Source organism: Mustelus asterias, chromosome 10, assembly GCF_964213995.1.
Source record: "Mustelus asterias chromosome 10, sMusAst1.hap1.1, whole genome shotgun sequence".
Classification (NCBI taxonomy): Eukaryota; Metazoa; Chordata; class Chondrichthyes; order Carcharhiniformes; family Triakidae; genus Mustelus; species Mustelus asterias.
The window spans coordinates 13,805,953-13,822,757 of record NC_135810.1 but is presented as its reverse complement, the minus strand read 5'-3'; the positions used below and the strand labels follow the sequence as shown (position 1 = coordinate 13,822,757).

The 16,805-nt window shown below is 45.4% G+C and overlaps 1 protein-coding gene across 3 annotated transcripts in view; it reads right to left on the bottom strand.

Annotated features, from left to right (window-relative positions):
- Window positions 1-16,805, bottom strand: part of uchl3 (ubiquitin carboxyl-terminal esterase L3 (ubiquitin thiolesterase)) — a 61,652-nt gene that overhangs the window by 12,688 nt on the left and 32,159 nt on the right. For all 3 annotated transcript variants that reach the window (XM_078221591.1, XM_078221590.1, XM_078221592.1), the window contains 2 exons: window positions 12,326-12,411; window positions 12,008-12,055 (listed from right to left, as the gene is read on the bottom strand). In XM_078221591.1, coding sequence (XP_078077717.1) covers window positions 12,008-12,055; window positions 12,326-12,411 — 134 coding nt within the window. The remainder of the gene's footprint in view (window positions 1-12,007; window positions 12,056-12,325; window positions 12,412-16,805) is intronic.

Genomic DNA, 16,805 nt, shown 5'->3' with positions numbered 1-16,805 from the left:
TGTCAGAGAGTTGGTGCAGACTCAATGGACCGAGTGGCCTCCTTTTCTATGTTCAAGACTGAGTTAGACAGATTTTTTGAACAAAGGGAATCAAGAGGATTTGATTTGTTATTGTCACATGTATTAACATACGGTGAAAAGTATTGTTTCTTACACGCTACACAGACAAAGCACACCGTTCATAGAGAGGGAAATGAGAGAGTGCAGAATGTAGTGTTATAGTCATAGCTAGGGTGTGAGAAAGATCAACTTAATGCAAGGTAAGTCCATTCAAAAGTCTGACAGCAGCAGGGAAGAAGCTGTTCTTGAGTCGGTTGGTACATGACCTCAGACTTTTGTATCTTTTTCCCAAAGGAAGACAGAATGTCCGGGGTGCGTGGGGTCCTTAATTATGCTGGCTGCTTTGCCGAGGCAGCGGGAAGTGTAGACAGAGTCAATGGATGGGAGGCTGGTTTGCGTGATGGATTGGGCTACATTCATGACCTTTTATAGTTTCATGTGGTCTTGGGCAGAGCAGGAGCCATACCAAGCTGTGATGCAACCAGAGACAATGCTTTCTGTGGTGTATCTGTAAAGTTTGGTGAGAGTCATAGCTGAAATGCCAAATTTCCTTAGTCTTCTGAGAAAGTAGAAGCATTGGTGGGGCTTTCTTAACTATAGTGCCGGCATGGGGGGGACCAGGACAGGTTGTTGGTGATCTGGACACCTAAAAACTTGAAGCTCTCGACCCTTTCTACTTCGTCCCCATTGATGTAGACAGGGGCATGTTCTCCTTTACGCTTCCTGAAGTCGATAACTATCTCCTTTGTTTTGTTGACATTGAGGGAGAGATTATTGTTGCCGCACCAGTTCACCAGATTCTCTGTCTCGTCATTGTTTGAGATCTGACCTACTATGTGGTGTCGTCAACAAACTTGAAAATCAAATTGAAGGGGAATTTGGCCACACAGTCACAGGTATATAAGGAGTATAGTAGGGGGCTAAGAACACAGCCTTGTGGGGCACCGGTGTTGAGGATGATCATGGAGGAGGTGTTTTTGCCTATCCTTACTGATTGTGGTCTGAGAGTTAGGAAGTTCAGGATCCAGTCGCAGAGGGAAGTGCCGAGGCCCAAGCCACGGAGTTTGGAGATGAGTTTCTTGGGATAATGGTGTTGAGGATTTGGGGCTTAGGCGGAAAGTGCTGTAATCGAAGTTTAGGCAGTCTTACTGAACTGTGGAACAGGCTCAGGAGAACTAGTGCTGCTCTTGGCTGTGATGGTCTTATGCATGAGATTACCAGATTAAAATTGAGATGCATGGATATTAAGGCAATCTTGTGGCATAGATAGAACCTTGTTGAAAAGGTTGAGAGACTGAGTTGGGATAAAAACAAGATTTTTATGATAGTCAGGCAGTTCATGCAAGTGGGAGGTAAAAACAACACAGCACCCTCGACAGGGTATCTGCGACCCACATGAACCAAATGTCTTCTTACCCAATCAGACTGAAATGCTGTTCATGAACAGCAGAGTCTGAAGTACATTAGAATAATGATGAGTAAGGTACAAAAATCCCAATAAAGAAGGGAAAAAAAGACTGGATTAAGGGAGAAAAAACAAAGAGGCAGAAATTTAAAAATATATTAAGTGTATTTTATATCTCCAACAATCAAAAGCTGAAGGAATGAAATGTGAGGCTTGTAAAAGTTAATTTTTCAATGCCAGAGGGGCTGACAGGCAGTAATTAGGACTTAGCACATTGTTGAAAGGATATTTAGATGGAAGTAGATAATGCTAATATTCGGTGCTGAGTTTAGTCATAGCAACAATGCCAGCATAGGCACATCACGATACTCAGTGCATCCTGAAGGGGAGCCAAAAGGCGAGATATCATTCTCAGGGAGCTAATGGTGGAATGGTGAACAGCAGACCGCAGATCCTGAATTTCTTTGCATTTACCTGAGCATCTGGCCTTTATCAAAGTGACTGTGTGATCTGCGTAGCAATACTCGGGAAGGGCCATTAGTCTGACTGTTATTTTTCAGGAAATCCTGGCCCAATTTGTTCAACAAAGTCCCAAAATGTAAAGATCAACTTCAGTGCTTATGGATAACCTTTCTAGATTCTAATCAGATGACAATATCCAACACATACCAGCCGACTCAAAAACAGCTTCTGCCCTGCTGCCATCAGACTTTACCGTATATTAACACAAACAGATAAATGCTGGAAAATCTCAGCAGGTCTGACAGCATCTGTGGAGAGAGAGTAAGAGCCAATGTTTCAAGGCTAGATGACCCTTCGTCAAAAACTTAAAAACATTGGCTCTATTCTCTCTCCACAGATGCTTTCAGACCTGCTGAGATTTTCCAGGATTTTCTGTTTTTGTTTCAGATTCCAGCACCTGTAGTATTTTGCGTTTACCGTATATTAAGTTGACCTTTCCTCTACACCCTAGCTATGACTGTAACACTACATTCTGTACTCTCTCCTTTCCTTCTCTATGAACGGTATGGGTTTGTCAGTATAGCGCATAAGAAACAATAGCTTTCACTGTATATTAATACACGTGACATGTGTGGCTCTGTGTATGCAGGAGCCAGCTTTGACGGACAGCTTCTTCCCTGCTGCCATCAAACGTTTGAATAGACCTACCTTATAACTGATCTTTCTCTGCACCCTAGCTATGACTGTAACACTACATTCTTCACTCTCTCCTTTCCTTCTCTATGAACGGTATGCTTTGTCGGTATAGTGTGCAGGAAACAATACTTTTCACTGTATACCAATACATGTGACAATAATAAATCAAATCAAATATCCTGTCTGGATTTGGACAAACAACCCTCTCAGCATCATCTCTTGTCAGGAAGCACCCACTCTTGGCTCATTTTTAAGTTGCTGCATTACACAAGCAATGTTTGCAGATCTAGAAACTTGGAAGAATACACGTACAGCACCAGGCGTCTGCTGATGCCACTCTGCAGTCAGTCACACAGTGTATGAGGGCACCGTGGGTTGATTCAAGTTAAGATTTTTCTTCACCCCTGCCCTGTGGGAGAAGCTCGGTGTCTCTGCCTTTTAGCATTCTGCAGATTAGCATACAAGCACAGGCTGCACCGCACTCTGAAGCCGAGGTGCTGCGCTGCATAAACAGGGTATTGTTCAAAAAATAAAGGGTACAAAACCAGGCTAGAATCAACAGGCTGTAGAAAGCATAACGCTCCCCTCCAACAAAGGACTCTTCATACAGGAGCGAACTAGCATGAGTCACATCAATCCCAGAACGACCACCTCCCAAAAACAGTTTTGTTACATTTTTCAGTCATGTCAAACAGCAGTTTCAGAAAACATTATCCTGCTCTGTCCCATAGTGACAAACACCTCACAGAATCCTACAGTGCAGAAGGAGGCCATTCGGCCCATCGAGCCTACACTGACTCTCTGACAGAAGATCTTACCCTGTCCCTGTAACCCCCTTGTATTTACCCTGCTAATCCCCATGACAAAGGGGCAATTTAGCATGGACAATCAACCCAAACCCGCACAACTCTGGAATGAGGGGGGAAACCGAACCACCTGGAGGGAATCCAGGCAGACACGAACAGAACATGCAAATTCCATACAGTCAGTCACCCGAGGTCGGAATTGAACCCGTGTCCATGGCGCTGTGAAGCAGCAGTGCTAACTACTCTGCTACCATGCCACTCTCCACTCTGCCACCCAGGCACAGGCTGGTCAACATAGAGACACAAACCGTTTCAGCCAGAAGGCATAATGGTACAACTGACCTTTAAGAAGATTCGAGAGTGACAAGAATGTGGTACTTGCTGGAATGGAATCACAGAATCCCTACAGTGCAGAAGGAGGCCATTCGGCCCATCGGGTCTGCACCGACCAAAATCCCACCCAGGCCCTATCCCCTTGACCCCACGTATTTACCCTGCTAGTCCCCCTGACGCTAAGGGGCAATTTAACATGGTCAATCAACCTAACCCGCACATCTTTGGACTGCAGGAGGAAACCGGAGCACCCGGAGGAAACCCACACAGACATGGGGAGAACGTGCAAACTCCACACAGACAGTGACCCAAGGCCGGAATTGAACCCGGGTCCCTGGTGCTGTGAGGCAGCAGTGCTAACCACTGTGCCACCGTGCCGCCCAATACTCGAGACAAATATCGCAAACTTCAGAGGAAGCTAGGTAAATGCATGTGGGAGAAATGAGCCTCTAACTTCTTCCACTTCTGATGGAAGGTCATTGATCTAAAACGTTAATTTTTTTTTCTCCACCAATGCTACCTGCTGAGTATTTGCAGCATTTTCTGTTTTTAATTTCAGATTTCCATCACGCGCAGCAGTTCGCTTTTGGATTTAGGAATGAAAGGATATGTTGATATATGAGAGATGGGAGGAGGCTTCAGTGTGGTATAAACACTGACATGGGTTTATTGAGCCAAATCGCCTGTTTGTGCTGTCAGATGTTGTGCAAAGATAGAACTGGACTTCAAACAGAAACTGATTACAAGGGAGCTCTTTTTAAAAAAAAGCAGCAATGCTTAGAAGTGTTCTCAGGGAAAACGTCATGTAAATAGCAACATTGTTTGTGGAATATAGTATTTGTATCTTAAGCTAATCTACTTTTCTTCATGCGAACCACATTACATTTCCAAAAGCAGGGTGTTAAAACATATTAAGCAACATTTCTGAGTTGGCTAACAGCATGTGATGATTGTGCACACACACACCTTTTTGCTCGGGGGGCTTTATTTCAAATCAGTGGTTTGAAAGCAATAACTCGCATCATTCCAGAAAAACAGACATGCCTTCAACCCAGAGGAAGAAAAGCCCATCGAGATTAAACCCCCCGACTAGCAATATCATTACATTAGCTAATAGGGGAATGCTGCTTGGAAGGTTTGAAGCTGGCTAGACAGTACACAAGTGGGGAAACTGGCATCTGCCCAAGATATACTCCGGAATTCTACCACCCCGCCCGCCATGGGAATCGGAGCGGGCAAGGGGTGGACAATGGGATTGACAATTGACCTCAGACGGGGTTTTCCGGTCTCGGGTCGAGGGAAACTGTAAAATCCCACCCATAGGGCGGGATTTACAGCCTTGCTTGGGTGAGATCGTAAAATTCCGCCCGAGGCCAACGGAGGATTTCTGTTCCGGGAGCCTCGCCTGCCCCGATTCCGGGCCGGGAGAAGTGGTAGGTTTTCTAGAGTCATACAGTGCAGAAAAGGCCCTTCGGCCCATCGAGTTGGCACTGACAATATCTACCAAAAGGCGCACTAATCCCATATCCATTCCAACTATGAACACAGCTTGTCAACATGCCCCCAAAAAATTAAGCATTCAAGGAGGTACACAGTATGCTTGGAAAAAAAGAACTTGGTACATGGGTAGGGGGACCTGTGGGAGCTTGTTACGCACAAATTGGCTTTTCCCATGTTACAACACTTCAAAAGTAATTCATTGGTTGTAAAGGGTGGCATAGTGGCACAGTAGTTAGCACTGCTGCCTCATAGCGCCAGGGACCCGGGTTCAATTTTAGCCTTGGGGCACTGTCTTTGTGGAGTTTGCACGTTTTCCCCATGTCTACATGGGTTTCCACTGGATGTTCTGGTTTCCTCCCATGGTCGACAGATTTGCAGGATAGGTTGACAGGCCATGCTAAATTGGCCCTTAATGCCAGGGGACTAGCAAGGTAAATTTGTGGGTTTATGGGAACGCGGCCTGGGCGAGATTGTTGTTGGTGCAGGCATGATGGGCTGAATGGCCTCCTTCTGCACTGTAGGGATTCTATGATTCTAAAGTACATTTGCGGAATGGGGGGGTTCCTGTGGGTGTGAAAGGTGCTGTATAAATGCAAGTCTTTCAAAGTTTATTTATTAGTGTCACAAGTGGGCTTACATTACCACTGCAATGAATTTACTGTGAAAATCCCCGAGTCGCCACACTCTGGTGCCTGTTCGGGTACACCGAGGGAGAATTTAGCATGGCCAACGCACCAAACAAGCACATCTTTCAGATTGTGGGAAGAAACCGGAGCACCCGGAGAAAACCCACGCAGACACGGGGAGAATGTGCGAACTCAGCCCAGTGACCTAAGCTGGGAATTGAATTCGGGTCCCTGGCGCTGTGAGGCAGCAGTGCTAACCACTGTGCCACCATCTTTTTTTACTCACTGGCTTAACCTCTTATTCTGAGGGTACAGATCACTTCAAAAATCCCTGTGTTACCAGGCGACACTTTGCAGAGAAATTGTTTCAAATACACATGCCCCCTTTTCTCACCCTTGAGGTGAGCACATCGCCACGCAGCACATTTCATCTTCTCATCCCTGATATCCACTGGGCAGATCCCCGGATAGTAAGTAGTCACAAGGGGTGCGGATGCTACTGTTCCCTGGAGTTGGGCTGGGCATTTGACTGGGGCCCCTCCCGTTCTGCTGCAAGTTAGGCAGACATCCCCCTTTTCATACACAAGCTCTGAGGAAATTCCAATCCCGGAATGCAGAGACCCAGTGGAATGCTCCATCTGCTGCCCTGAGCAATTCAGCGTAGACAACTCACACTTACACTGTGAAGTGATGCACAAAACCACACAGAGCATTAATTTAAGACCCCATTGCACCTACACAGATAACATACCTGGCGTACGCTAATATTTTTGTTCCCTCCATTGTGTTTGCAACTACAAGGGTTAAAAAAAAGACTTTCCTAATTGAAATGTTGAAAGGAGACATTTTACTGGAATGCCTTCCGAGTTGCATCACAGTCTTTATGTCTGGGACCCGGGCTAAACCACAACATTCCTTTAACACTTAAGCAGTTCCTTCGGTAGCCTCACCGACATTTGCAGACAGACACTCCCAAGACCCAAGTTGCAAAGATGACCTAATTGTACCTCCATTCCATTGCTTGTCTCTGCTACAGTCTCAGCCCACCAACTGCTGAAATCTTTCTCCTCCAGCCTTTGTCACCTCTACACTCAGCTATTCTAAGAATTTCCAGGCCAGAATCCCGCTCTCCACCAACGTCAGCGCACCCAGAGCTCTTTATTCCACTGCCCAGCAAGTTTCACCTACCCTATTCTTCATCGACCCTACCCATGTTTCCAGCTCACCCCAGCATCCGGAATAGAAAATTCTCATCCTTGTGTTTTATATCTCCCTGCTGTCTCAACCCGTTCCCCATCTCTGTAACCCCCACACCCCCCACCCACCGGAACAGTACAAACCCCTCCAAATTCTCCATTCCTCCCACCCTGGCATCTGGCACATCTGCACCTCCCTTCACCTGCTTAATGGAAACCATTGCGAGAATTTTCTCGTCCATGGCAATCGTTCAGTCGTCGGCAAGATTTGAACGAAAACCTAGCAGTTAACTGTCCCCTAGTGCATTCTCCATGATGATGCCTTTATCAATCAGAGTCCACCTGCTAACCAATCAGCACTCTCTTCTCATGTAGCATAAATTGTTGTTCCCTTTACTGTTGGTATTCCTGCGCACTGACCTGATAAGTACAGGATAAAAAGTTTCAGCAGCATGTTCTTTTTTCAGCAATAATCATTTCTTCACACAGAGTGCTCTGAACCTCTGTGCATGGTCAGAGAGAAAAGCACACTGAAATTGTTTAAGAAAACGTGGGTGCTGTGATTTGCAAATGGAAAGGGTTGAGGGGCTGGGTGCCGAGGAAAAAGTCGGAGGTTACTTCTGTCTGGATGAGTGAGGATCAGAAAGAAGTCTTCTTCATTCAGAGCCACCTTGTGCAGTATTGAGCCAGATTTGCAACACACCAAAAAAAAAAAGAATCTGAGGTAACTAGAACAGCATTTCATAGAATCTCGAAGGTGCAGAAGGAGGCCATTCAGCCCATCACGTCTGCACCGACTGCAATCCCACCCAGCCCATAACCCCGTAACTCCACGTGTTTATCCTGCCAGTCCCCCCTGACACTAGGGGCAATTTAACATGGCCAATCAACCTAACCAGCACAATTTTGAACTGCGGGAGGAAACTGGAGCACCCGGAGGAAACCCATGCAGACACGGGGAGATTGTGCAGACTCCGCAGAGACAGTGACCGGAGGCCGGGAATCGAACCCAGGTCCCTGGGACTGTGAGGCAACAGTGCTAACCACTGTGCCGCCTGTTGAAAGCAGATTCATGCTGGTTGCAACAGCAGTGCTATTATGGTTTTGGTTTTGGAGGATGTTGAAAGAATGATCTCATTTCTCCTCTGATGCGTATGGAAAAAAACCTTTGGACTAATTTTAGGCATGACAATAAATCTCTAGGGCATCTCTGTCGATAATAATAGCAAATAATAAAGCTCCCTCCAAGGGCTCATTCTGAAGTCAGTAACTATCCTAAGTGACCAGGAACTGGTCAGGGTCTACGATGAATTAACATATTTCAACCAAGGTGGCAATAGAGCACAAGGGTTACCCGCAGAGGCAAGGACTGGGCAGGGGATGGGTTGAACATTATTCACCTGCTCCTGTTAACCATGCACTAAGCTTCGGAGAAAGGTGGCCAGCAGGGACATCAGATAAGATTGTAATAGGCCTGATTGTGGCATCCCCCACACAGCTAGATACATGCTGCTTTTCAAACACTGCATCGTTAGATGAGGTACCAGAGGGAAAGCAGCAACTGTGAAAGTGGTTAAGGGAGAAAATTGGGTGGGGTGGGGAATGGCTGGGAAAAAAGCTTGTCTAGTCAACACTGGAAATAATTAAAGTTTAACTTGCAATTATGCAAACACAAGACCCACTTTGTTTTCAAAAGCCTGAAGCAAATCTCAATGAGCAGGAACCAAGCGATTGTGTACAGTTTTGGTATCTTCAACAGAGGAAGGATGTCCTTGCTGTAGAGGGAGTACAGTGAAGGCTAATTCCTGGGATGGCAGGTCTTGTCGTATGAGGAGATACTAAATTGGTTAGGATTATATTCACTGGAGCTTAGAAGAGCAAGAGGGGATCTCATAGAAACTTCTAAAATTCTAACAGGATTAGACAGGATGGATTCAGAAGAATGCTCCCAATGGTGGGGGAGCCCAGAACTAGGGGTCATAGTTTGAGGATAAGGTTTTAGAACTGAGGTGAGGAGAAATTTCTTCACCCAGAGGGTGGTGAATGTGTGGCAGTTGAGGCCAAAACATCTGATTTCAAGAAGAAATTAGATATAGCTCTTGGGGCTAAAGGGATCAAGGGAAATGGGAGGAAATCAGGATATTGAATTTGATGATCAGCCGTGATCAAAATGAACGGTGGAGCAAGTTCAAAGGGCCGAATGGCCTACTCCCTGCTTCTGGTTTCTACGTTTCTAGGAATGAGAAGAGATGGGGAATTTTGAAATGGTAACTTGGTTCATGATATGCAAGCGCCGCCAACATAGTGAGCATCTTATTGAATGGTGGAGCAACTCAAGGGGCCGAAACTACTTCTGCTCGTATGTTTGTATGCAACACCGGGACATCACGACTGACCAGGCCATCCTATTCAACATCAACAGTGAATTCAGGGATTCTGATTCAGTTGAAGCATTGAGAGGAGAATTTGGCGAATCCCACTTCAAGAGGTAGTAGGCCCGGCTGTGGTTTCAGAACCAGAAAATCAAAATGGTGCCAAGGATTTTTGAAACAAGGTTTGGATGGGCTGAACAGACTTTGTGCACTGAAGACAGGAAGATTGGCCATATTGACGCGTTCATTCCTACATAAAAACACAACTGGTTGAGCCTAAAGAACAGAACATGGCATCAATAAATACAATTTCACAAGTCGAAGGGGTGAAAAAAAATGAATTGTTACAAAGTAAATTAATAACAGCCAAACAGGCTACGCTAATCACCGAGAAAAAAAGTACAAACAATCATTCGCAAAGTTATTACTCAAATGTAATTTTATATTTAGACAAGAGAATAGGAATAAAATATCTGAGTTTTTAAATCAGAGATTGTAATCATCCAGTTACTCCTAAATTAAAGGGGAAGAAAGTTTAGCTCAAAGCACTCCTCCACCTCCATGATGAAAATATATAGACAATTAAAAAACATTCTTACACTTAATTTTTTATAAACGCCAATTTTCTGACTTGCCTGGGAGCCTGTCAGGTTGTCTCACTCTCAACTCAACATTTTTGTGATGTTATTTAATAGCGGAGGGAGGTACACAGCTGTGCCACTAACCTCTGTAGAGGCCACACTACTTGCTTCAGAGCCAATCTGTAGTCACCTATCCAAGGCAATTCATGTTATTGATGGAGGATGGAGTATATGAAGCTGGTAGCATGATTCATTGGATTCAGCAGCTCCAGATCTCAGGCAAATCCAAAGTCCTGGATCTGGAAAGCGAGCAGCTGTGTGACCTACCCTGGGCCCCAAAATGGCCACAGGAAGTGCGCCAGTAATGAGCACAAGGCAGCCTTCTTGACCATCACCTTGCTCACCAACTTAAACATTCACTCCCTCTATCACTGGCGCACAGTGACAGGAGTGTAGACCAGCTACAAGATGCACTGCAGGCGAATCGCTAAACCTCCTTCGACTGCACCTTCCAAGCTTGCAACCTCATTCACTTAGAGGGGTAGCAGATACATGGGGACACCACCAGCAGCAAGCTCCCTTTCAAGTCAGGCACCATCCGGACTTGGAAATGTATCACCATTCCTTCACTGTTGCTGGGTCAAAATCCTGGAACACCCTCCCCAACAATAGAGTGTTCCTACATCACATGGACTATAGGGATTCACCATCACCTTCTCAACAGTAATTAGGAGTGAGCAATAAATCTGACCTCGCTGGCAGAGTCCAAATCCCAAATAAACAAATAAAAACACTGGGTAAGAACAAACAAGAGACATTCCTTATTCATGCCTGATGTATGGATTGAAACTTTCATCTGCACATGCAAAGAATACTTTCAAGTTTGTAGATAACATAAAACGAGGTGGAAATGTGTACTGTGAGGATGATGCAAAGAGGCTTCATGTGGACTTGGATAGATTTAGCGAATGGGCAAGAACATGGCAGATGGATTACAATATGGATAAGTGAGAGGTTATTCAATTTAGTAAATACTTCTTAAAACTCATTTGATCAAGGGAAATTGATGGCCTAGTGGTATTATCGTTAGACTATTAATCCAGAAACTCAGCTAATGTTCTAGGGACCCGGGTTCAAATCCTGTCACTGCAGATGGTGGAATTTGAATTCAATAAAAAAGATCTGGATCGAAGAATCTACTGATGACCGTGAAACCATCGTCGATTGTCAGAAAAATCCATCTGGCTCATGAATGTCCTTTAGGGAAGAAAATCTGCCTTCCTTACCTGGTCTGGCCTACATGTGACTCCGGAGCCACAGCAACTGCTCTCTGAAATGGCCTAGCCAAGGGCAACTAGGGATGGGCAAAAAATGCTGGCCAGCGATGCCCACGTCCCATGATTGAATTAAAAAATAAGATTTTCGTCATTGGACCTAATATCACGATAGGCGGTTATATTGACAGCCATTTCACTTTTCATGATTAGTCGAACTTAGTATCATAGAATGCCTACAGGGCAGAAGGAGGCCACCTGGCCCATCGAGTTTGTACCGACAACAATCCCACCCAAGCCCTATCGCTGCCACCCCACATACTCACCCCGCCAGTCCCCTGACACTGGGGATCAATTTAGCATGGCCAATCAACCTAACCCGCACATCATTGGACTGTGGGAGGAAACCCACGCAAACACAAGGGAGAATGTGCAAACTCCACACAGAGAGTGACTCGAGGCTGGAATTGAACCTTGGTCCCTGACGCTGTGAGGCAGCAGTGCTAACCACTGTGCCACTCTTGAAAGCGGCCATTTTGTTTGATAGAATCTTAAATTCACAAACCTCAACCACTCAACCTGCATTCTCACAGACACTGGCATCGCCTCAATGCGCATCCTTGTGTGAAAGGTCACCACGGGGATTTCAGACAGATTCGTGACATTGCAGATTAACGGTGAAATAAATAAACATACCTCAGTTTGTCCTTCCTGTGCACTGAATTCATGTGTAACACGAATACTCTGAAAAGAACACAAGCAGGAGTAAGCAACTTTATATCCCTTCCCTGAACGAGTGAAAATGGCATTTCAATCTCAACTCCAAATTTAGTGGCGAGGCAGTCTATTCAATCAGACTATTCAAACTAAAAGACTGTAACTTGTTTTTTTTAGTAATAATATTTATTTCAAGAATCTTAAAAATTCAATATTCCACCTTAGAAATATGCATTAAAAATCACACTGCCGCCTTAATCCTTATTTATATTATGAAAAAGAAACATGCAAAGTTACCTCATCATTTTCTAGGTATTTTGCTTTCTCTTCAGGACTTAATGGGGTAGAATTGTCCAAAAACTTTCTCATAACTGAATTTGTTTCTGCCCAAAACATAGTGCAAGGAAATTAATTATATTAATTGCTGAATTATTGTACACATCAAATGAGAATATCTTACATAGAAGCATCAACAACCTCCTGGAAAATCTTTCTTCAGTAAGAGTTGGTCACTAAAATAAGGAAATAGTGCATAATGGATCATACAAACCCTCCAGTGCAGAAGGAGGCCATTTGACCCATCGGGTTTGCACCGACCACATCCCTATTCCCGTAACCCCATATACTTACCCTGCTAATCCCCCTGATACTAGATTGACAAGAGCAGTTCCAATGTCATCTAATCGAATCCTTACATTGTAGAAGAGGCCATTCAGCCCATGGAGTCTGCACTGACTCTCTGACAGAGTATTTTACCCAGACTCTCCGGCCCTCCCTATCCCTGTAACCCCACACATTTACCATGACTAATCCCCCTAACCTAAACATGCTGGGGCACGAAGCGGCAATTTTGCATGGCCAATCAATCTAACCCACGCATCTTTGGACTGTGGGAGGAAACCGGAGCACCCGGAGGAAACCCACGCAGGCACAGAGAGAACGTGCAAACTCCACACAGACAGTCACCCAAGGCTGGAATTGAACCTGGGTCCCTGGAGCTGTGATGCAACAGAGCTGCCACCATGCTGCCACTTTTTAAGCTACCTCTGTGGATAAATGCCCAACCCGATGCAGGGTGACACTTGTAAGCCCACGCTGCTCAAGCTGGGTCCAGCCACAGGCACTGGCCTCCCTAACGCTTGCTAAACCTCAGACAGGGTTTAACTTTTGCATCAACCTTCCCAAACAAACAAAATAAAGATCTGGAGTGAGATTTTCTGGCCTCCCAGCCATGTGTTTCCCCCCGGGGGGAAGGTGGTGCGTTGTTTGCTCATGGCCCAATTCTCCGGTCTCGCTGTTGTCAATGGGATTGCCCATCGACGTCACCCCACGCCGTCACGAGACCCGCAGGGGGGTGGGGCATGGGGTGGACGCGGGGAGGGGAGAGTGTGCTGTTAGTGGGGCTGGAGAATGCAATCGGTGTGAACGGCTGGAAAATTCCAGCCATGGTCTCCACTCTACTGCAGCAACCTCTGCTCCAAGTGCCCTTCCTTACAAAGGATTTTACCCAAGTGACTCTCCTGACATTCATTATCAATGTTCAATGGTCAAATACTGCGGGAACAAGAGCAGGTCAGAGGTTAGGAATTCTGCGGTGAGTAACTCACCTCCTGACTCCAATGCTTGACCAACATCTACAAGGTGCAATTGTGGATGAGTGTGGCTTCGACACTCAAAGCTCAAAACCATTGAAGACAAAACAGCAGCTTAATTGGCACCCAAACCACTACCGTAAACTTTCACTCCCTCCACTACCAGAACAAAGTGCCACCAGCTACAAGATGCACTGCAATAACTTGTCAAGACTCCTTTGGCAGCACCTTCCAAACCCCCAACCTCTACCGCCTAGAAAGACAAGGGCAGCAGTGGCATGGGTGCCACTATTTCCATACTTCCTGCCAAATCACACGCCATCTGGGCACAGGACCATATCACCTTTCCTTCACTGTGGCTGGGTCAAAATGCTGGAACTCCCTCCCTAACAGCACTGTGGGTATACACCCATCATATGGACTGCAGCAGTTCACCACCACCTTCTCAAGGACAACAAATGCTGGCCTAGCCAACAATGTCCTCATCCAGAGAACGATTAAGGAACAAAACATACTTAACATTTGATCTTCTGCTGGTTACAGAATCCAACAAGAGACTTTTCAGCAAGAAATATAAAATCAAAAATTGGTAGTTATTAAGTACCAGTTGGTGCTTCCCATCTCATTACCAATAGCACAAAAGATGTGTCGTACAGCTAGTTTGGGGAAGATATATACACCATTATTAAATGAATGATTATTGGCCATGATTAGATACTGCGTATAAATTCAGAATTGGAACCAATGCTAGATTTGTGTTATCAGAATTTTAAACATTGGTCCAAATGTTAACTTAACATAATGACTGGAATTCTCAGGTCTCGGGCGCCCCTGTACCACAGCCAGTGAAAACAGAGAATTTGGCACTCAGCCAAATCTTCGTTCACAGCAACAGGACCGGATAATCCCGACCACGGGAGAGATTGGAGAATTCTGGCCGTAATCATCACCACAGAAATCATAGAATCATACAGTGCAGAAGGAAGCCATTGGACCCATCGAGTCTGCACCAACCACAATCCCACCCAGGCCCCGTAACCCCACATATTTTCCCCACTAATTCCTCCAACCTATGCATCGCGGGACACTAAGGGGCAATTTAGCATGGCCAATCCACCTAACCTGCACATCTTTGGACTGTGGGAGGAAACCGGAGCACCCAGAGGAAACCCACACAGAACGTGCAAACTCCAGACAGTGACCCAAGCCAGGAATCAAACACAGGTCCCTGGCGCTGTGAGGCAGCAGTGCTAACCACTGTGCCACCATGCCACCTCAGACTTTGACTTAGATCTTAGACTTAGTTCAGAAAACAGCTTTGGATTTGGGTTGCTTGCGTTGTTGTGCTTTGATGAGAGAAAATGTTATTTAAAAACTAAGTGTAGCAAGCTTTGGTCCCTGGCTATCTGAGCAGGAAGCTACATTAGTAAGTCTTAACATGGATCACAATCACTTTCTCCAGAAAAACAGTAAACTCTGGGAGGTGCATCCTACCCAACTGGAACACCTCATCACTTCTGTCAAATTATGGGGTGGCTCTTAAAATCTCTCAGTGCCTTGTCCAGTGTTTCGAGTATAACACTTCTCAACTACTCACAAACTGGCGACAAAAATGAGGATTGGGACAATCCACTCAATGGAAAGATGCTGAGGTTGTGGATAGATATAAATATCTTGAAGTTCAAATACATTATCATAGAATCCCTAAAGTGCAGAAGCAGGCCATTCAACCCATTGAGCCTGCACTGACTACAATTCCACCCAGGCCCTATCCTCTGGGTGGTAGTGGAAGGGTCTTTTTCCGGCTGGATGCCTGTGACTAGCAGTGTTCCGCAGGGCTCTGTATTGGGACCTCTGCTGTTTGTGATTTATATAAACGATCTGGAAGAAGGTGTAACTGGGGTGATCAGTAAGTTTGCAGACGACACGAAAATGGCTGGACTTGCAGATAGTGAGGAACATTGTCAGAGGCTACAGAAGGATATAGATAGGCTGGAAATTTGGGCAAAGAAATGGCAGATGGAGTTCAATCCAGATAAATGCGAAGTGATGCATTTTGGTAGAACTAACGTAGGGGGAGCTATACGATAAATGGCAGAACCATAAAGGGTGTAGATACGCAAGTCCACAGATCCTTGAAGGTGACGTCACAGGTGGAGAAGGTAGTGAATAAGGCATATGGCATGCTTGCCTTTATAGGACGGGGCATAGAGTATAAAAGTTGGGGTCTGATGTTGCGGTTGTATAGAACGTTGGTTCGGCCGCATTTGGAATACTGCGCCCAGTTCTGGTCGCCACACTACCAGAAGGACGTGGAGGCTTTAGAGAGAGTGCAGAGGTGGTTTACCAGGATGTTGCCTGGTATGGAAGGGCTTAATTATGAGGAGAGATTGGGTAAACTGGGGTTGTTCTCACTGGAAAGACGGAGGATGAGGGGTGACCTAATAGAGGTGGATAAAATTATGAAAGGCATAGATAGGGTGAACGGTGAGAAGCTTTTTCCCAGGTCGGTGGTGACATTCACGAAGGGTTATAGGTTCAAGGTGAAGGGGGGGAGGTTTAACACAGATATCAGAAGGACGTATTTTACACAGAGGGTGGTGGGGGCCTGGAATGCGCTGCCAAGCAGGGTGGTGGAGGCGGACACACTGGGAACGTTTAAGACTTATCTAGATAGCCACATGAACGGACTGGGAATGGAGGGATACAAAAGAATGGTCTAGTTTGGACCAGGGAGCGGCGCGGGCTTGGAGGGCCGAAGGGCCTGTTCCTGTGCAGTATTGTTCTTTGTTTGTTCTCGTAACCCCACGTATTTACCCTGGAGAACGTACACTTAAAAAGACCAACAGTATTTTTGGTTTGATAAATTGAGGCAGAGGGTACAAGAGTGAAAAGGTAATGATAAATTTGTACTGTACAAGACAATAGTCTGACCACATTTAGAGTGCTAAATACAGTTCTGGACTCCCAATTAAAGCAATAACATTAAAACAACACAGCAGAGATTCAATGGGGTGATACCAGGGTCAGAAACAACATCTCGGAATTCAGGTTTGATATCCTGGGATTATATGGTGCAGAGTACCATATAATCCCAGGATATCAAACCTGAATTCCGCACTATATAATCCCAAGATATCAAACAGATGGGACTATACTATAATGTGGAGGTCAGTTTTGATATC